Source organism: Poecilia reticulata, chromosome 16 (assembly GCF_904066995.2).
Source record: "Poecilia reticulata chromosome 16, P_reticulata-male-v2, whole genome shotgun sequence".
NCBI classification, from domain to species: Eukaryota; Metazoa; Chordata; class Actinopteri; order Cyprinodontiformes; family Poeciliidae; genus Poecilia; species Poecilia reticulata.
In genome coordinates this window covers 11870851-11893203 of record NC_088845.1, presented here as the reverse complement: position 1 = coordinate 11893203, position 22353 = coordinate 11870851, and the positions used below count along the sequence as shown (strand labels likewise).

At 40.9% G+C, this 22353-nt stretch overlaps 1 protein-coding gene across 1 annotated transcript; it reads left to right on the top strand.

Annotated features, from left to right (window-relative positions):
- The first annotated feature begins 285 nt into the window (after window positions 1–285).
- Window positions 286–5437, top strand: LOC103477918 (uncharacterized). The gene is made up of 2 exons (XM_008431283.3): window positions 286–1154; window positions 3694–5437. Exons 1-2 carry the CDS (start codon window positions 698–700, stop codon window positions 5073–5075), a joined length of 1839 nt encoding a protein of 612 aa, XP_008429505.1. The 5' UTR covers window positions 286–697; the 3' UTR covers window positions 5076–5437.
- Window positions 5438–22353: the final 16916 nt, after the last annotated feature.

Genomic DNA, 22353 nt, shown 5'->3' with positions numbered 1-22353 from the left:
GTTGGCTTTTGAAAGTTGCTTATTTTAGGGGTATGAGAGGTCATAATAATACTAATACATGCCACGCTTATTTATTGAAAACCATGTAGAAAAGGTAAAACATCCCCATAGTACTTTTCTTGCATGTTGTTTGGTTTTTGACAAGACCATTACTTTCTACATTTTTGCTGTCCGTAGATAGATAGATAGATATAGATAGATAGATAGATAGATAGATAGATAGATAGATAGATAGATGCATGCTATTGTCTCTTTAATTAGACTGGGACCACTCATTGGCCTGACCTGTTTGGTCACAAAGGAAGTAGCTGCAGCTCTTCCTGTGTTGCTGCTATGTATTCGCTGCTCGCTATAACACTAATGTAACCTATAAGCGGTGGGGGCCAGCTCGTACAACCTCATAAAAAGGACACTCCTTAATCTTTATTTATTTATTGACTGTACGTGTCGTCTTTAGAGCAGAGAAAACGCAGACCGCAGTGGCAGCCACAACAAAGCTGTGCCACTGCGGTCAATTCACTGATTGTGTAGCTTAGCTTTGATGCTAACGGTTGCTAACAAATCAGAGCAGCAGCCGACTGCGCTTGTTTACAGTTTCATTTAGCCTATTTTATTTTATTTTTGCATGTAACTGTCCTTGTTGCCCAGGGCAATCACTACGAAGACAAAATGAGATGCTTTTGGTGCTAAGAAGAAGATGAAGTCTGCCATGATGAAAGAGATGGAAGAAGAAGAGTACAATGTAATCACAGTCAAAAAAGAGTCTGACTCAGAGCAGCAGACCTCATCCGCTGAGGAAGATGAAGACTCTAATGAAGAACACACTACCAATGGATGTGATCTGAACGTTTTGATAAAGGAGGAACCTCATCTGCTGGAAATCGGTGAGGATTTCTGTGAGGACACATCGAGCTGTTTGGACAATGAGCCTGACAATGTCAGCGACGGTTACCATGCGGAGGGACACGTCAAAGTTGAGTCTGACTTTGACCTCCCTTTTGATTGCGATTCCGATGGAGCTCCTGTCAAGGAGGAGACAGAGTCGTGGTTTAAGGAGGAGAGGGAGAGTGAAGAGGAGGCTGAAGAAGAAGACGAAGAAGAAGACGACGACGACATCCATGAGGAGTTTGAGGAGGGAGAGGGGGTCTGCACAGGTATAATACTGTCACTGGAAAAGAGAAATACTGTTGTTTCATGTTGCCAATAACATCCGAAGCGCCTTGCAAAATTATTCACACTCCACAATAGAGACTGAAATTTGATGTAATAAACCCACGCAGAGTAGTACATTATTGTGCGGTGGAAGCCCTACAATATGATTTCAAAAGTTATTACTAGATATGCTGTGCATTTATATTTGCTTGGTTGTGTCTGAATGGGTGTCAATGTAACAAACCTAAACTAACACAGCAAAGAGAAGTGCAGGACTAGTTCAATAACCTTCAATTAACTGTGGGATGGTGTGTTAAAGGTGCATTATTAGTTTTTCTCCGCTAACAAAGGACAGATTTCTGGTACTTTCCCACCTGAGCTGTAGACATCTGCAGCTCCTCCCCAGTTAGCATGGGGTCTCTGAGGCTGCTTCTCTTTGCCTAACCAGTGAGAGTGGACAACAGTGTGGTGGTAGGTTTACAGTAAGGATGGGTAATTGTATGTTTTGTTTATTTTGGGGGTACAAAAATGTAAATTATGATGAAAATAAAATCTAAAACCTGACAGTTTGGATCATTTTTGTTGCTGGAAAATGTTTATTTTAATGTTAGTTGCATAACACATCAATGAATAAGTACATTTTAAAATCAAATTTAATAGAATTCTGTGCAGTTTTGCGGTACTTGCTGTAACTGACATAACTGGATGAGTTTTATTTATAGAAAAATATTTGATTTGACTATAAGTGGCAAATGCATAGCCACAAATACTGATTGACTTTAACATGAACATTTTTCCCGTCATCAGTGTCTTTTGTAATAAATGACGCAAAATAAATATTATTTTTCCTACTTACCTTTTCTTACCTTTACTTACTTTTTGTTTGTTTTTCACATAAAATCCCAATCAAATACATTCAGGTTTTTGGTTATCAAATGACAAAAAGCAAAAATAATAAAATAAAAAAATCAAGGAGTGTTAATGCTTTTGCAAGGCATTGTTGCTGATTGTTTTAATGATTACAGTTCCACCACATGAGGATTTTACCAGTTTTTTTCTAACGTTTTTTGTTGGAAAATATGAGCTTACAAAAATGTGTTTTTAATTTCCTATAAATTAATGATTCATAAGAGGTAGAGCTTTGGAAAAAAACTATTGGAAATTGTTAAATTATAGCAAAGCTCAGTGAGGTTGACACAAGACGTTAACAAACTAGTTAAACATAGTCTAATGAAAAAAGTGACATGAGGGAAAATGAAACAAATATTACTTTAATGTTTTCTCTGGCTGAAATGCAGCCAGAGAAAACATCTGTTATCCTTACATCCTTTGTTCAACCTTCATGGCCAGTTGCGCGGCGTTTAGAGGTTATGATCTGTAATGTAGGAGGGAAAACATTCAACCATTTTTTTCTGAGTCAGATTTCTTGTTTCGGTGGCTTTAAGAGGTTATCAGATCCCCCCACCGTAGTATCATCACCAGTCAAAGTGAGCTTCCTGTTTGTGCTGAATTTGACAGCACAGCCATGTGTCACAAGACTGAGGACTGAACACTTGAGGGGTCCCTGGGGTTTATTTGATTTTACTGCTGACATTAACAACTTATTCAAAAAGTCTAAAGTCCAGTTAAGGATCAGTATTTTACTTCTATCTGAGCTGTAAATCTTTAACCTACAGTAAGTCCATTAGCAGGTGTGAGTATTTTTTTATTTTTTGGTTTCTTTGGACTGGAAGGATAACGTCTCTGCCTGGGTTTAGTGTTGCCCATGACTAGACTTACACAGCATTTCATTATGGCAGAGTTCAGCACTGCAGGTTCACAGTCAGTCCAACGGGTTGAAGTTGTTTTTCTGTGATGGTAGCAGGTTAATATATCAATAAAAACACATAAAAACTCATCAATAAAGCTGTTTATTGTGCAAGTTAAGTTTTTACCAGTTCCTAGAGCTTCAGAAATACTTCACCCAGCTTCATTGCCAATATGTATTAGAACAACTCGAATCAAACATTATGATATTTTTGACATGGTTTTTCATACAGTACCCCATTCTTTCCACGACTTGTCTCGAAATTTCAAATAGCTACCTAAAATAGTGAGATCCTTGATATTTTTTTATAAAAATGCCAAGAAAATCCTACTTATTTAGCTGAATTTTATTTTGGGTTTGTTAGATTCACTACAATTAATATGTGATGTCAGCTCAGGGTATGCATTTCGCAAAGCAATTATTTCAGCTGCTTTATTTTTCATATTACAGATATAAAAAACTCTTTTTTTGTTGTTTTTTTGTCAAACTTAAATGTCTCAGATCAAAGGTGCATTTAAGCTGTAATTTTAGTTGCAGAGGCAATAAAGCTGTTGAACACTCTGAGAACCAGCACCTAGTGTATGTCTGCAGGCAATAAGGATTTCCTGTATTATTTCCTTATTTCCTGCAATAAACTAAAGATATATAGTGAGCACTGGTTCTCAGTTTCCTTTTTGGTTTTCGCTCAATTCATCATGTAACACACTTTCCTGTCTGTGTTTGTCTCTCCTTAGAGCTGTCTTCTGAGTTTTTTCCATGTCCCCACTGCACTGTCTCCTTTACTGACTTGGATTATTTAGAGAAACACGTGAAGTGGGTCCATCAGAAAGAGTATCTTGCTAACCTCAAAAAGAGCCTTCCAAACCACACCCTAAGCTTCAACCTGAAACACACCTGCTCCATCTGCAGCTGCAACTTTAAATCTAAAGTCCACCTCAGCATCCACATGCGTGAGGCCCACCCCTCGGCTCCCCCCCGCAGGCTTCATCCATGTCCGACGTGTGCACGTAGCTTCCAGTACCTGAAGAACCTGAAGAACCACTGCACCCGCTGGCACAACATGTCTGTAGCCATCCGAGGGGGCCACCTCAGTTGCGCCGATTGCGGGAAGAGTTTCAAGGCCACCTGGGGCCAAGGTCGCCATATGTGTCACGAACCAAACGTTGAATCTGAGGATAAGCCGATCTGTCTAGATACCGGCTTGCCTTGTCCAGAGTGTGGCAAGAAGCTGCGCACGCCCCAGAGTCTGGGGGACCACATGCGGACCCACACGGGAGACCGGCCGTTTGTCTGCAAGGACTGTGGGAGGAGGTTTGGGGAGCGCAGCAGCTGGCGCCAACACATGAAAATACACCTAGGTGACAAGCCGTTTAAATGTGATGTCTGTGGCAAGGCGTTCATAAGGTCACATCACCTTAAGTCCCACTTAACCACACACTCGGGGAAGAAGGAGTACTCCTGCCCTGAATGCGGGAAGGAGTTTGGTTTTAAGTCAAGCCTCGATCTTCATGTGAGGACGCATTCCAACGAGAGGCCTTTCCACTGCAACGTGTGTGGAAAGAGCTTTAACACTCGGAGGAACTTGAGGGTTCACTCCAAGCTTCACAACAACGAGAAAGCTCACCAGTGTGGGGAGTGTGGGCTGGAGATCAGAGATCTGGGAGCTTTAAAAGTCCACCTACGGACACACACCGGAGAGAGGCCTTACCACTGCACGGTGTGCGGCAACAGGTTCATTCGCCTCTCGCATCTGAGGAACCACCAACGCACCCACACTGGCGAGAGACCCTACAAATGCACCGAATGCGACAAGAGTTTCATTCAGTCCGGTGACTTGGTGAAGCACAAGAGGATCCACTCTGGGGAGAAACCCTTCGAATGCCCCGAGTGCCACCGCTGCTATACTTCCTCCGGTGACCTGGGCAAGCACAGGAGGAGCCACACTAACCTGCGCCCCTACACATGCAAAGACTGCGGCAAAAGCTTCCGTTTGTCGGGTCATTTGAAAACGCACATGTTAACCCACACGGGGGAAAAGCCGTACTCTTGCCCCAACTGCCTCCGGAGGTTTGCACGCTCTCACCACCTTTCTGGACATGTTGCTAAATGTCGCTGAGCTCTTATGAGGAGGACGCATATGAGATGATCAGGATCCGAGCTGCACACAATCTAACACTACATTTTGATAAATGTGAGAAAGAGATTTAACTTGTTTTTAAGTAATTATTTATTAAACACTGTACGACTCTGAAAACTCTAGGAATAATTGAAATAACTAACCCCAATGCATGACACTTTTCACAGAACCTCCTCGAGCCTCGTCTGTTCTTTGTCCGGAGTAGTTCTGAAGATGTTTTGTAAGACACCATTTTAAAAAAAGGCTTGTGGAAATAGAGCTCTTTAGGATGTTCGGATTGGTTGTTTTGTCAGTTGAAATATGTGTAAAGGTAAAATAAATTATTCATTAAATGCATGAAACCCGTGTCATTTTACTGCTTGACATTTGCATCTGCAAATAATTGTGGGAATCAACAGAAGATGGTTATTTCGTATTAGCTGGAAGAGCAAATTCACATTAACAAAGAAAACATCCCTTTAAAGGTAAGCACAAGATTGTTATTTGTTATTTTGTTGGCAATTTAACCACAAAGTGATCATGTTCACAGGTCATGTGTAAAACAATAAAAAGTTCCATTTACATTCATTAGCACCCTTGCAAATGCCTTCAAGTAAATTAATATTTTCTTGCAGCAATACTTTATGTAGGCAGGTTGAGGTGCAAAGGAAAATATATTTTTGGGATAGGTTGGAAAAGCATACCAAAGGGGAACTTACAAAGTTTTGCAAAGTCATGGAGGTTTATATGCTTGGAGAGTGATTACTGATCAAGGAGTTGGCTGGGAGGACCCGACAAGGTTTGAGGTAAGAGAGGGAGACCGGCAAAGGTTAACGACGCAATGAGCATTGGAAACAAAATGAGACAGGAACAATAACAGAACACGAGGATCCATCCATTTTCTTGCACCCTTTTTCCCTCAGTGGGGTCAGGAGGGGTGCTGGTGCCCATCTCCAGCCAACGTTTCGGGCGAGAGGCAGGGTACACCCTGGACAGGTCGCCAACACAGAGACACACAGGACACACAACCATGCACACACACACTCACACCTAGGGGCAATTTGGAGAGGCCAATTAACCTGACAGTCATGTTTTTTGGACTGTGGGAGGAAACCGGAGTACCCGGAGAAAACCCACGCATGCACAGGGAGAACATGCAAACTCCATGCAGAAAGACTCCAGGCTGGGAATCGAACCCAGAACCTTCTTGCTGCAAGGCAACAGCTCTACCAACTGCGCCACTGTGCAGTTGGTAGAGCACAGTGGCGCAACACGAGGATGACGCAAAAATGATCTTTTTCTTACTTCCACTACAATCATTCTCCTTGTATGTGGTGAAATAATAAAATTTGGTTCTGTTCCAGTCCTTCAGACTAAAGCTTTTTAATCGTCATTGACTGAAGATATTAACTTTTAAGCAAGCAGCCATTTTCTTGCAACTATTGATTCATCAAAATCAACATCAACATGGTTCATCAAGATTGAAGAGCTTTTTTTTCTATTTTGAAGAGTGAACAGAAAAACAGTTTTTGTGTAATCTCATATTTCTACTTTATCTAATCAGGAAGTCATGGATGCCTAAATAAATGTTGCCAAACACTGTTCTGTTTTAAGGAGGTAAACATGCTTTACACACACTTTTCATTGGAATATTTTAATTAATGTATACGCCCCTAACTGTTGCATTTGTGATGTGAAGTAAATAAGTAAAAATATGTTGTTTTTATACCAAATATAAAAAAACTGTCAGTAATAGTTCTGCCTCATAAAATGTGTTGTTTTCCCAAATCTTGTGTAAATAATGATGCTCTAATTGTGTTGGGAAGCTATAATGTTATTTTAGATTTGCATTAACTTGCTCCTTGTGAGCTGGTTGTGAACACAAATCTAAAGGCGTGCAGCATATTTCATTAGTATTCTGAAAATATCCATCATACGACAGTGTGTTCTTTATTTTATTGTCAGCTATTATTGCAAAAAAGATTCAAAGGAGGCCTTGATTAGACATTTAAACTTTAGCTTTCACACATGCACACAAATTCACGCTGAACCTGCTTTGAAAAACGAAATACAAATTGCGTTTTCTACATGGCTAAAGAAACTCTGGGGGGTGTATTGAATTTTAGATGAAACGCCGTCTGTTTAGACGAAAACTCAATCTCAAAAGAATACATGGGAAACAATAAGGAGGAAGATTAATTTTTGATTTTGTGGTTTTAATCGTTTCTAAAATGCTTTGTTTTGCTACTATTTTTTTATTCATTGCGTCTTTTACACTTCCTTCCCGGTTCGGATTGGAATACATACCTGCCTCGTTGGTCAGTAATCATTGGAAAACCTTGCTAACGCTCATATACACACAGGATATGCATCACTTGGACAAGGCCCGCAACCAAACCTGTCTCAGTCAATTCAGTGGGAATTGCTCTATTATTTTTATGTCCGCAATTACAGCTGCAGAGCAGTAACTACGACTCCGGCACAGATAACAAAGATATATTTAGGAGTAAATAATATTGACTGTACCTTTGTTTAAAGCTGGAATCAATACTTCTTAAAGTGTGTCCATTTTTCATTTAGCCGCGTCATGTCTGTGCTGGGAGGAGGGGCGGGGAGATGAATGGGTGGATTCTCTAATTCCCCCCGTTGCAGTTATCATAATTGTTGAACAACCACGGTTTTTAAAGATCGGGCTCGGGGAGAGGCAGGCCACACAAAGAAAGTTAATAGATTTGGAAAATTGAGATGGATTGCTCAGAAGCCAGTTTTGGAGCGTTCCAGCGGCGTGGCAGGCAGATGGACAAATATGATCCAGGGACGAGGAGGTGGGGGGGGTTGGGGTGCACAAAGTGGCAGAGAGGGATTTCTGGTAAATGCAGGGACATCTCAATAAATTAGAACATCATTAAAAGTTTATTTATTTAGGCACTTCAGTTCAGAAAGTGAAACTCGTATATAAACTCCGCGCTAACAGGAATGAAAGGTGTGTTTGGCTAATTGTGCTGGTTGTAGTAATGCTTCTTGGCAATAAATCTTTTGCTGCCGAAAGTCCTGTTGATGTCCTTGAAATGGTGCCACATTTGGAAGCAAGAGCATTTGTGGTTAGATAAATAAAGCTGAGCTTGTTAAATGCTCTCTGTTGTTTGGACTAGTTTTTTTTTTATGGGTTTTTTTTTTTATATTGGCACTTAAACAAGTCATTTGTTTAACGAACAGGGGCCTCAGTGGTGTGTGAGATTCCCACAGACAAACCACAAGCGCTTGGTTCTTCCTCTTCATGCTGATCACCGTCTTGGTCTCACGCTGCTGTAGGAGGGCATTGTGTTCTCAGAATTAATGCCTTACTGTAATCTGATTACTTTTTTCAAGAATAATGTAAGGATTTAATACTGCAAAAATTATAAATAAATTACTGTTAATTCTCAGAAAGCAGGTTACGTCACTGGACTGCAAAACCCTGATTTTGTTTGTGTGACTCATGACACATATCAGCTTTTCAGATAGCAATAATGTAACTTTTTTTAACGTAGCTTTACTACAGATATATTCATAGCATGGGCCAAGGCTGGTCTTAAGGGATAAATGATTGAACGGCTGTTCAGTGGTCCAAAATACTCTTTTCAAATAAAAATACATGCAGTTTTAATATTTAAAACAAAAGTGAGAGAGAAGCAGAAAGGCATGTAATACAAGTTTGAGGTCCTGTCTGAATTTTCCACAGTTAGGGAACTTTTGGGGAACCATGTCATTTGTTAGGAGAGTACTTTGTGTTTTTTCCAATAGGCCCTGGCTTTCAACAGTACCAAATGTACCAAAACCTGCTTTAACAATCACAGCATCACTGCGCTTGATTAGCTACAAAACTCAACTGACCTAAACTCTATAGAGAACATGTGGAGTATTGTAAAAAAAGTAATAATACTCCAGACCCACCAATGTAGATGACCTCAAGGTCATTATAAAAGTAACAGCACGTAAACCTGGTGTCCAGGTGGCCAAATTTACATGTTAAAAATTATTTTATTTATCTTCAAAATTTCTGAGAAAGAAAATGTTGAATTATCTGTAGATGCAAGTAGAAACAAAGGCTGAAAATGAATTACTCTGTGTGAAATGAACGGCTGTGATAAAAGTTGCCCGATTCAAACGGCAGTAGTTCCTCTCTCGAGGCACCAGGGGGAAATGGATAGCTGTGGAAGCGATGCTTCAGGGAATAGTGAACCTCAGGAAACATCTCTCACTCCAAAGTTAGACCTATGACGGAGAATAAGCCTGCAGAGAGCACTACATGTAGAAAACATGATCATGTCCCCTCATAAATAGTGCTCCTTTGGCTGTAATAGTGCATCCAGTGTGGGCCCTCTGACCCTCTCATTTGTCAGCTTTTAGGATGTTTCACGGCGTTTATTTATCCACAGGGCCCTACATTTGTTTCCATCCGTTTTGATATCGGCCATTGTTTTCACATTTTCTCTGCTCCAAAGAAAATCTTCTCCCATATCCAATTTTCGCCTATGCTGCATCCAATTTTCCCTAATAATCAGATGATTACGATGTGATGTTTTCCTTCCCTCCTGTTTGGTGTTCCACTCTTTTTTCTATGCTGCTCCTACGCCCCTGCCATTCTCTTTCATTTGTCTTCTTGGAGTAAAACACGTGCTTGCTGGCGTTATGTGAATGTTGGTTGGCTAGCGCTCCATCGCAAATCCTCAACAAATCAACGTTACATTTACTTATCCTTCCTCATCTCAAAGCAGCAAAAGAAAAGAAAACAGGCTGAGAATTAAATTATCGAGCCGTATAAAAGTCCAGTCGAGAGGATTTTCTTCTCGTAATGTAATTCAAGCTATCCAATTTTCCTTGTATTTACTGTCTATATTTTGCCAATTTGGCAGGGGAACACATTGTGCGCGTTTGGCCCCTGGTGTCACCGGTGTCGTCACGCTACAGTGGTTTTGGTGTTAGCTATCCTCCGAGGTCAGTGTGTGGGAAGAGACGGTGGCTCTATGGGGCTCATGCCCTGTCCCTTTGGACTCCTGCAGGTCCCACATCCACTCCTCTCATTCGCGGGAGGGGGGGGGGTCAGCACACGGGTCAATTCGCGCAGTTTGGTGTGAGTGGGCGTAGATAAAACTGCCGATTTTTTAATATTTTTTTTTTCTGTCTTGTTGTTGTTTGGGAGGCCCCTCTGGTAAAGCTGCAGCTTACTTCTTTCCCTCTCAAGTCCAAACACCCCTAAAATCACAGCTCACACAAAGGACAGGGAGAGAAAATGCTGCTAAATTGTGCTGCGCTGAGTGCTTAGAGTGGGCTGCCAAAGTTGCACATAAAAGGAGGGAAGGGAGCTGTTTATTCCACGATTAGTATCATTGCAATGACAGGTTGGTCAAGAGGTTCGGAAGATTTCTCTCTCTCTCCCTTAGCCAACTCAGACAAACTAAACCGGTCTGGACTTTTTCCACTCTGAGCCAGCTGAAAATCTCGGTGACTGCGGCCTCCCTCCTCCTCTTATCCCACAGTAACCTCTTGCTCCCTCTGTCTCTTTAGTGGAGGGATAGAGATGTGGAGGGCAAGAGAGACTGACAGTGTGTGCTCCCCTGCTCAGTAAATATGAACTGCAGCCAGCAGACAGACTCATTCATCACAGGGGAAAGAGAGGGAACGGAGGACGGAGAGGCGCACAGAAAAGACTAAGAGAAATGTCCAAAAGACGAAGAGAGAGAGAGGGTGGTAGAGGAAAGGTGGGAGGAAGATAGGAAGCAGATGGAAAGAGGATGGAAGAAGGGAAAGTGTTCTGGGTGAGAGGAGTGGGAAGAAGAAATAACAGGCTAAAAAAAAGGAGGGAGAGAGCCTTGGATGATTGAAGGATATATATATATATATATATATATATATATATATATATATATATATATATATATATATATATATATATATATATATATATATATATATATGCAGGGTGGATGTGCATGAGGAAGAAAAATCTCAAAACACTGGACAATTGATGAAATATATGGAGGGGCATTTTATATCTCATCACCCAGGGATCTTGTGTTGTGATCACTGGCCTTAAGCATCTTGTTTCAGCAGCAGTATTAGTTTTGCAGCCCTGCAGCCTGAATGTCTTCCACTGATGTGTCGCCTCGCTTATTTTGACCTTGAATATGCTCTTCATGGGTCTATATGGTCTATAGGGGATATTTTTTGTTATTTCAATACAAATATTTTTTCACTGTGACAGTTGAGCTAATTTTAAGAAATGTAATAATAATCTAAAGCAAAAGAAATTTTAAAAACGTGTCTTAGCAATGCACCAACTGGTGCACCAGTTGGTGCATTGCTAACCAATGGTTAGCAACATTTTTTTTTCTTTATTTTGCTCTGATGTTTTTTTTTTATTTTATTTTTCTAATTCAATACTCACATCAGAACTCTTTTTTGGTTCTCTGACATGCTCTGACATGTTTTTTTTAGTTTAAAAAAACCCCCATAATTTGGTACATATACTTTGATATATAAACATGGATAATTTCAAAACTATGATCTCTATCAAAGAACTTGCAGCGAATTGCCTTCACTTTTATGTGTCATGTTTAAATGGATGGATCATATCCAGAATTGACAGGTCAGACCTCATTCTAATTTTGAAAGTTGTATCAGTGAGAAGAAAAAACAGAGAGCTTACTCTAATTAGAAAGAATTTAAACCAATGTTGTACTTTACGAAATAATGATCAGTGTTCTGTAACATGATGCTTTACACTGATCTAAATATGACTCAAAGTTGCGAGTTTCATTTTTAATGTTGGTGATTCTGCTTCAGTAACTCAGCTCATTTTTATGGCTCCAATACACAACAATTTCTTAAGGCACGACTGGTTCAACTGACTTCCCATTAACTACATAAGGTGTTAATTCAGTCCAAATTAGATACCTGTATAAATTGTTCAGTTCTTTCCTATGTAACCCAGTGATGTAATAGTCAAATTCAGATCTTAATAAATCCAGACAAGGTCAGTCCAATTTATAAAACAATATTGTCAAATCCAGTTGATTCAAACAATGTTCAATATTTTCTATCCTAGGTATTTTAACCAGTTTAATTGGGTTGCTAAATTTTCATTAATTAACCCTTTTCCTCAGCAAGCATGTGTGTAGTTACAGAAAATGAATGACTACAACCATTGAAAACAGGAAACAGCACCTGGAGAAACAATTGATCCTCCCAATTTGGCCCAAATGTGATTATTTTTAGAACAAAAATTTGATCAGTTTTTGGGATTCACCATGTTTGTATGATTAGTTGATTGTTCTTCTGTTTCCAGTAACAAACAAGACTCTTTCTGACTTTTTTCCCTCGCTGAAACGCTGCAAATAAATATCATGCACTTCTTGTCGGTTTTCAGGGAGCTTTTAAATCTTCCCTTCTATTGTTGTATGAACAGACATTGATGCGTTTAATGACATATATGGAAGGCCAACTTTATTTACCAGAACTTTTTATTTTGTCGTTTTGGTATTCTCACCATGCAAAATGCAGTTTGCATCGTCAGATTGTCTTACTTCATTTGCAGATGTGCAACAGATCACATTTTTGGTCAACTGACATCCTGATTCCCTCTTGTAAATATTTAGTAACTTCCTACATTTTTCTGTGCAGACCATTGCAAACAACTGTTCACATGAGCTAATTAAATATACCACCATCCTGAATTTCATGTAAACTTGCCTGTTTTCTCTCTCCCCAGTTCCAGGTCCTCTTCATCTTTTTTCCCTCTCCAGAAATAAAAGACAGGAGAGAGAGAAGATGATGTGTGACAGACGCTATTTTTCGACTTTCTGTCCAGGAGATTAATATTGACACAGTGTGCTTCTTACCAAGGGCTTGTTGACTGTGTGTGTGTTGGACTTTGATTTCATTATCCTCCGCTCAGCCACTTTTTTCTTAAGAATCAGACAATAACAGATGTGGTGACTGAAATGGAGGCACTGGTGTTTGAGGGGCTGAGTGAACAAGTCATATTGGGTGCATCGGTCATCAGTCCTGTTTGCCGTGGTGGTGTGAGCCCCCTCCAGGGGATCGACCTCTTACTTTATAAAGCTTTTCAGCTCATCGTGGATGCAGCGCCACCAAAAGCGCCACCAAAGCATGATGTTACCACAGCCATGCTTCGTGGTTGGGATGGTGTTTCTTGGTTTTGAATTTCAACACACAGTACAGTGGCCACAGTTAAACATTGCTCTACTTTATTTTTAAACCTGTGACTTTAATGTGTATCTTCGGGATGGTAAAAGTTAAGTGATTTTTCTTACTGTGGAGAACAATCTGGATTTGGTCAGATGCTCAAACTGAGCATCTGACCAAATACTCACATCAGAACTCTTTTTTGGTTCTCTGACATGCTCTGACATGTTTTTTTTTTAGTTTAAAAAAAACCCCATAATTTGGTACATATACTTTGATATATGTACCTTTCCTTTATGTTTTAATTCACCCCCTTTTTATATTTAACACACATTCATAAAATAGACAAGAGTGCAGACAAATCAAATGATCTTACTTTGCTTTTTGGATTTGGCCATGGCTACACCTCTCCGTGCTATACATCAATGGGCCTTAATTCTCAGCCAGGGCGGCTCTGTGAATCTTTCTACGCTTATCGAAACGTTTCAGAGATGGGTACAAGAGTTGGATCCAACAGCTTCCTGATTTTGTAATTTCAAAGTGCGGGGCTTGCTGTTAGTGGGAGAATAAAATCAATAGGCCTCCCCGGAGAGGAGCAGGTACGGGCTTGTAGTCTTATGATACGAGAGAGGATCCGACACAGGAAACGCAGCCGAAGAAGGAGGAAATGGGGAGGAGCGAGGCAACTTCATTGAATAAGCAAATAGAAAGCAAAACAAGAGGGATAATGCAAGAAGGAGACGAGAGGCCGGTGGGGGAAACAGTTGTCGCCAGAGACTTTTATTGACTTTTTCCCCCCACCTCCTCAGTCCACGTGACTACCAGATAAATTCACACAGAGAGGGAGAAGGGTAGTGAGGGGAGAGGGAGAGAAATGAGAAAATAAATTACTCTGGAAAGATATGACGATAGGCTACACGCGGCTTTAAATCTAAAAGGGAATTCGCGACACACTCGACCAATTTGTCACTGTGCTTTTTGCCTCTTTTCATTTCTTTTTTGATACTTTGCCCCCCTATTATTTTTCACCCCCTCTATACCCCGATGCCCCTAATTTACCCCACTTTTCCCAGGCAGGCCTATCCAATTCTTCTTCACTATGTGTTTTCCAAATCTTCTTCCAGAGATGACATTTCTTTGCTTTGATAAAGGAGTTCTTTCAGTCTGTCTCCTTTATAGCATAAAATGTATTTCCTTTGCATGGCAAATTTGTAAACTCGTCTTTCAGTGGGTGCTCCTTCATCACTAACCAGTCAGATCTGAGCCTCCCTCTCTGTAAACGTGGGTTTGTCAGAATCTGAGAGAAAGAAGGAAATGAGATGCATCACAAGAAGAAGAATGAGGGGCCCATGGTAAAGGATGGCAGGAAAAGAGGTGGAAAAATGGAATGGAAAAGAGAAAAGAAAGAAAACGCAGACTTAAAGTATACCCCCCTCTCTTTTATTTAATTTAGACGCCAGGCGAAAATCGATCCTGCCATTCGATACGCAATCCGAATCAAGGCGAATTAAGCGGGCGGAAATTAACTCTGAAAATATTTTTGATGGAGTGGCTTGTAGTCTCTCGGCCAAATGGACTGCAAAGTGGAACAAATGACAGGGGCCTAGTGGTGGAGACAGCGCCGCTCCATCTTCCATTAGGCCGTAATGGGATAGGTCCAGCCCCCTAGCTCGACTCGGCTGCATTAATCAAAACAGCCGCTATATGAAGATTTATGGTTCTCCACTCCAGCGAAGCCGGAGCAGGAGCCAGTTCTCAGTGTGTATGTTTGAAGGAGGGGGTCGGGGAGTCTCTCCTTCCCTCCTGTCTCTCCATCCATCCTGTAGACTTTGCTCCTACCTGTGGGCCTGTACACAGAATGCGTGTCGCGCCTTCACGCACACACACACCTTTAATCCGGAGACTGTGTAATCGCATCCTGTCATCTATTGTCAACATTCGTGTCAAGCCCTGACTCTTTGCTTGACTCTGAAATAAACTCGTAATAGCCGGTCTATATGCATATGAGCATGCTACTTAATCAAAGATTATGATAAGTGATGTTGTGGAAAATATAAATGGCTCCATATGACCTTCAGGCAACACGTGGAAAATCATAAATAAGAAACTGATGGCTATAAGAGTAAACCCTTTAAAACAGCTGTGCAAAAGTCTTGAGTCAACGCTGAATTTTGGATACTTTGCTTCCAAAAAAAGAAGCAGATTTTCATGCAGCCTTTAACCTGGTCTTGATTAGCAGCTTTCCAGACGTTATGTACGTCTTTCAAAGTTTCTCTTTAGATTTTGTTTAGGCTTTTTTCTTTTACACATCATCAGTCAAGTATCACTCAAGAATCTTGTTTTGTCTTAGTTTTGACCTTTGAATTATTTAGGCACAAAAAGACTTCCAAACTCAAAGTATAATCAAAGGAGTTCACTGATCGCAGTTGATAACTGATTATCGATCTTTAAAAAGCCTGACCTGCCAATTCCGATTTTGGCCGATTCTGATTTTTCTTTATCCGAAATGTTCCAAATATAGCAAGAAAGTCACTGAGTTGATAAAAGTGGGTTGGCTACAGTTAACTGCAAACATGCAGACATGACCAGGTGGGTGGGTCTGTCAGTCAAACCTCTCTCACAAGAGAGCAGAAGAGGACAGTAGTTATTTATTTTTATCTACTTCTGCCAAAGTAGATAAAATCATCTTCACATGAAAATATCGTCCGATCCCCAGTCACGGCCGATTTAACAACTGGTTCATTTATCAGTGCACCCAGCTTAGGACTTGGCTTGGCTGATGTATTTTGTTACCTGGGGATGCCTTTTTAGGTTAACTGCTTCTTTTTTAATCAGTTTTTTCAAATGTCTGCTTCTTTGCACAAACATCATTGTGCATAACTAATGCATTTCCATATGAGCATTCAAAGCCTTTACTAAATACTTTGTTGAAGTACTTTTGACAGCAACAATATCCTTGGGATTTCTTATGTCAGTCTTTACAAGTTTGACAAACCTGTTGTTGTTAGTTATTTCTAGAGCTTTCCAGTTGGATGGTCTTCTTGAAGAATCTCTACATTTGAGTGATATTCCTGCCATGGCAATATGATGTTCAAACTGCCATCCTTCACAGAAGAAATGTTCAGATCAGGGGCAGAAGCATTTGTAGCTAGGACACACAACTCGGACACACAACTCGTAAACAAAATGTTTTTTGTTTTTCTTCTATGCATGACTTAACTGGTCTGTCAAGGTTCTCATCTCAACTGCAGTTTCTTAAGTAGCTTATTATGAAGAAAAATATTTTTAAGAATATCAATGTTGACGTTTGTTGGACATGTTTCCAGCAAAAACACTTTACACATGTCTGCAGTTCAATCATCTGTATTGCAGTTACTTCAACTGAACCGTTATCTCACTTCATTAAATTAAACATGCTAGACGTGGTGAGATGTTGATGGGGCTTGCCTTACCTTTATCAATTTTCAGCAGAATGCACTTGCGATTCACTTTGTTGTTTATGCTTGGAGCAAGAAGTGCGGTGAGTTGTTGCAGGTAACTAGGAAATCCGGGAGTAGATTTTTAGCGGAATGGGTTGAAAAGCTCAACAACGAGCTTGAGGTGTTAAATGGGCCTCAAATTTCCCAGATTTCAATCCAACTGATTATATGTTGGACAAGCCAGATCCATGATGAAATTCACTTTTCAACAACTTTGAAAGTTTAAAAAAGAAAAGGTAGCATATTCATTGTCTCCAAACAGGCTCTATATTATTTGGCATTGTCACTATTCACCCAGATTTTTTGCAACTTTACATCACTGTCCTCAAAATACCATGTCATATAAACTTGGTTTGGTGAGATTTTTCTGATCCTTCGCAACCTTTACTGTAAACTGGGTTTAGCTGAAGGATGAACAAGCTAATAAAGCTGAACTCAATTTCAATTTAATTTAATTTACTTCTAAGTTTCTTTCCTAAATAGCTCACTAGTCCCAAAAAGAAACAAAATAACCCTTATGAAATATCCATCCATCCATCTATCCATCCATTTTCTTGCACCCTTGTCCCTTAATGGGGTCGGGAGGGTTGCTAAGAGGTGGGGTACACCCTGGACAGGTCGCCAGTCTGTCGCAGGGCAACACAGAGACACACAGGACACCTATGAAATATCATATACTCTAATGATCAAGAACAATTTATTAATAAGAAAATTTTGTTCCACAAAAGAAAAATCAGTCCATTTTGAGGAAAAAAACCCAACTCCAACCTGATTATGCAGAACACTGGGCCCCCTCATTGTGTGCTTTTACAATGATGACACACAACTGTGAAAACATGCGAGAAAAACCTGATCATTTCATTTGCAAATGACAAAGTAGTGTGAGTTATAGATGAATCAATTTAGAGGGAGGAAGTCAGCAACCATGCAGTAGAAAGTTGAACAGAATTTAATTCCTCGGAGATCAGATCTTATATCTACCCATTTGGTTGAGGAACAGCATGGGGGTTATTTAAAAGGTCTGGAAGAAGTGCCACTTTGTGAGGAAAGTGAAACAAGAATCCGTCTCTTCCACTATTCTCACAGCATCGTTCAGAGCTGCGTGTTACCAGATGAGTCTCATTGTGATTTTCTATGGCATACAGGAATAACGGAGGGTAGTGAGGGGAGCTAAGAAGGCCACTAGCATGAACCTACTCTCTGTTCGGGGTCTGTTTCAGAGACACTGCAGGATAAAGATTGCTGCAGGATGTCAAAAACCCCTCATAACCTTTGAGCAAACTTTTAGAACTGTTGCATTCTTAAAATCAGTGTTGGCGCTTCAAAAATGCTTCAAAAGTAGAAGCAACAGACTAATATGAAGCTTCCTGCCTGCAGCTTAACTGCTGCCAGAATACACACATGTCTGCACTTATTTTATATCCTATTTGTTCTAGTGTTTGTTTTTATTGGTAGTTTTCTGTGTAAAATAATATTTTTTTTACTTTGTTGCAATTTCATTCCTCAGAGAAATTACATTCTACACCATTCAGTCAAATAAAAAGAAATTGATTTCAATGAACGCATAAAGAACTGAATATTGACTCAATATTGTTACATGACACCACGTAACATACGGCTGCAGTTTTAATCAAATATCTGCTGAAAAAAGAAACGCCCCAAATGTTACTAGAATGCCTATTTACCTATTTTACTTTTAAGCATCTTTATGTAATTGCAATCTTTGCAAGAAGTCACCTCATTCTCTTCCAACAGAACCAGCAGAGGACTTCGATGTGGTGAGGCTTCTTGTTGCACAGCGTGTGCAGCAGCAGCAGCAGCTCCTCTCCTCCTGGCAGCCGATTAGGAGAGCATAGTCCAGTGAGCCGCTGCTGTGACGAGCCACAGGGACAGACAGGGGGAGACAGTGTGACGGAGAAGACGGTGCAGGCCTGAGAAGATTGGCTGCTGGGAACAATCTGAAAAACTTTGGCTAAGTTTTGATGAGATGAGACTGATCGGGGCCGGTGCTGAGAGATCTTCCGTTCTCTCTTTCTCTTTTTCTCTTTGTTTCCAGAGGGAGGATGGATGAAGTCTTCACACCAGATGGATTGCACCTCCCATCTCTTCACACACAATTCTCCATTACCTAACTTTCACAGCTCTTTCCTATTCTCCCCTCCCTTAACCTGTGTATCTTGTCAGTGTTTTCCCTCCATTATGTGTGTCCCCTCTCTTTCCCCTCTATCGAGGTCCCCATCTTATTCCACTTCAATCTCTATATTCCTCCATTCCCCATCCTCTGGCCTCTAACTCTCCCATGCGGATAGCCAAACCTACATAGAGACATCTCTATCTCCATCTCGCTATCTCTGCTTTCCTTTTTCCACCCTTTTCTTTCCCCTCTTTTCCTTTTCTTCATGTGAGCAAAGTGGAAGCTTGCTGCCAGTTTCAGTCTGCCGAAGGGTTTATTTAAATTAGAAACGCTCCAGTCTCCTCACCCCCCACTTTCTTTCTTTCTTTCTTGCTCTCTCTCTTCTCAGTTTTTTTTTTTTACCTTACTCCATTTCTTACCTCCTTTTCTCGGCTGGGTATGACTTCCTCCTTTGCTCGTCGAGGGCCTCAAGGGTCCCGTCAATGCCAGGCAACTTTGTTTTGTACATGGGATCAGTGGGAAGAACAGTTTGGAGAGGGAGAGGAAATGAGGAAAAGGGGAAGTAGATGCAGGAGAGTCGGAGGGAGGTCAGAGGAGACCTGCTAGTCAGTCTGCTCCAGTTCGTCCTTCCCCTCACAGCTCATTCTGCCCACATTAGGACCTTTAAACAGCTTTAGGCCACTTTATGGTTTCAGCTTCTCCTACAGGAACGACCTTTTATGTGTTTATTATCTCCTTTGTCTGGAAAAATCTTCCCCTAATTCCTTTACACCAATTGAACTCTATTATCACACATCTCATGTTTCTGGCCGAGAAGGGTCAGTCATCGCACCTAATCATCTCCTCTGTTAACAGTCACCGGTCTCCTTTGTAATCCCTCCTTTCCTTCCCTTGGCTGTAATCCCCCCCTCAATCCCCCACTTCCCTTCCCTTCCCTGGCTCTTCACCCATTAACACACAATTATTTTAGGGGTCTGACACAGGCGAGGGGGAGGAAACGAGGTGTGGAGAACACAGAGAGCCTGTCCCTCTAATGGCTCACTGACACCAGACGAGCTCATAGATCATGCCGATTATTAATACCTCTGTTAAACAGCGCATTCATGGGGCCACCGCCACCACCAGCATCATCCACACATCCTGACACGCACATCCACAACCCCCCGCCCCGACACCCTCCCTTTGCCGTTCATATTTCATTCCCAGTGCGCGTCTTCATGCGAGCTGTCATTCATGCTTGGTGAATCGGCATCAATTTCATTTGAGTCGTTTAAACAATGCCTGGTGCTCATTACACCATGCGCTTTGAAGGGTAGAATCAGATTTACTATTACAACTCTCTTTGGCAGCGCCGGCTATTACTCGCAGGGTTGCTTCCTTATGATTTGCCTCCTGCAGTATTTCTAATGATAGTAATTCCAGGTTTGATTTGATTACTGTGTATACAGTGAGGTGAGATATTTGCTGTGACTCACCAGTAATGACCAGGGAAATGTGGCCTTTATGCGCCAGTGGGGGCCCATCTTAGTGCAGGAGATTGAACGGCAGGCAGAGAGGGTGTGTGTTTGCGTGTGTGTGTGTGTGTGTGCGTGTGTAGGGGTGTGTGTGTATGCGTGCGTGTGCGTGTGTGTGTGTGTGTGTGTGTGTGTGTGTGTGTGTGTGTGTGTGTGTGTGTGTGTGTGCGTGTGTGTGTGTGTGTATCAATGACCTGTCCGTTTAACCGGTGGGGTTGCAGGGAGATGGCAGGGGGGGAGCCAGGCGTCCCCAGAGAGCAGGGTCTGGGGAAATCACACTCTCACTTTCAACAAAACAAGCTGGAGGCTGCATAGCAGCTGGCAGCAGCCAATGCACACACTCCCACTCTCCATGTACTATACTTTCTATGCAAAGAGACCCGCTTAATGCACTGGATCGAAGAGTATGACCTGTATATAAAAAAAGAAAAAAAATCAGAAGGTAGTTAGGATTCATTCAAAGGCTTCATTCAGAAGTTTTCATACCCCTTAAACTTTTACAACCACAAACTTTAATAATACTTTATTTTTGTGTGATAGTGACTTCACATGGATAAACATGGAGGTGGCAGCATCATGTTGTGGGTATGCTTTTCCTCTGCTGGCAGGGGGAAATAGGTCAAATAGATGGATGGAAGCAAAGACACAACAAACAAAATCTGTTAGAGGCTGCAAAAGACTTGACTAGCTCAGACCTCCAGCTTCTTTCTGCCAGACCTGCAATGTAATAGATTAGATCAAAGCATATGCTGGGGCTGTCAAAGTCTAGATTTAAATCTGATTAGGAATCTATGGTAAGGCTTGGGTGTTTTTGTAGAGAACAAGGGCCAAAAATGGTTGTCTGGATCGACAGATTAGGTAAAAGCACTCCAAAAGGTGTGATTTCAGGGATGGTTCAGGACTGTTGTGTACAAATGAAAGCCACACTTTTCAGTTTTTTTTGTTGTTGTTTTTTTGACAAAAACACAGATCATTTTCTTTAAGCTTCACAAATACCCACTACTTTGCATTTTCATGTGCTTAGAATTTTCAGTAAGAGATTGAAGGTTTGTCAGGACTAAACTGATCAAAGTTGAATGGTATCAATACTTGACTAATGCTGATTCACAGAAGTATTGAGGTCATTTTTTTTTCAAGTTTTTCAGGGAACTTTGTTGTTTTCCAACATTTGAAACTTTCACAGATCTGAAAGCTGCACATGCATGATCAAGAAAAACGAAAAAAAGAGAGAAAGAAACAAGTGGAAGCTGGGTTGTAAAAGCTTACTTTAGTGTTCTCTTGCTGCATTAGCTGATCCCTGGTCTCCATGTGAGCTCTGCTAGTGCCAGCTCATTGATTCCTTAACTAATCGCTCTAATTAAAATGCCTTTTATTCATTCAGTGGTTTACATGCCAGCCTACTACTACCATTTAAGGATCAATTGCCACACAAAATACCCAGAAATTTCAATCAGTATTTCCATATCGCCTTCGATGACTCTCTACATTTGTACAAATTTATGCCTTTTTACTTCAAACGTGATAATCCCCCTTTCACCAAGCAAGCTGCAGCAGATCCGAGCCGGTGTAAGGCCCTCAGAGTGTGCAAACTATCCATGGTGACTGTTCCCTGGAATAGTTTGTCACCTGAGGAAATTGGTTTCCTGTTTATGCCTCATGTTATAAATCGCTCTGATCGTCTCTAGATGATTCAGGCAGAAAGAATTTATATCCTCATTATTTGAAGAAATTAGAATAGTATAGTCATTAAATAATTAAATTATACTGCCAAAGAATTATACGTTGTCTCAGGCTGTCTCGTCTTGATGGATGTCTGTTTATGAGTCGTTCCGCTTAGAAATTCCTACAACATTTCTTTCCTGATAATATATCAATTTATCAGCAGAGATTTTTATGTTAATTTCCTCCCCCTCCCCGTCCTCCTCCTCTTTAAAACAAAGTATCTCGCTCTCAAACGATCTTGA

Bases quoted from the DNA above. Each gene is read 5' to 3' on its own strand.
- LOC103477918 (XM_008431283.3), top strand. From the start codon at position 698: ATGAAGTCTGCCATGATGAAAGAGATGGAAGAAGAAGAGTACAATGTA. The intron at 1,155-3,693 runs GTATAATACTGT...GTCTCTCCTTAG, and splicing joins GGGAGAGGGGGTCTGCACAG to AGCTGTCTTCTGAGTTTTTT.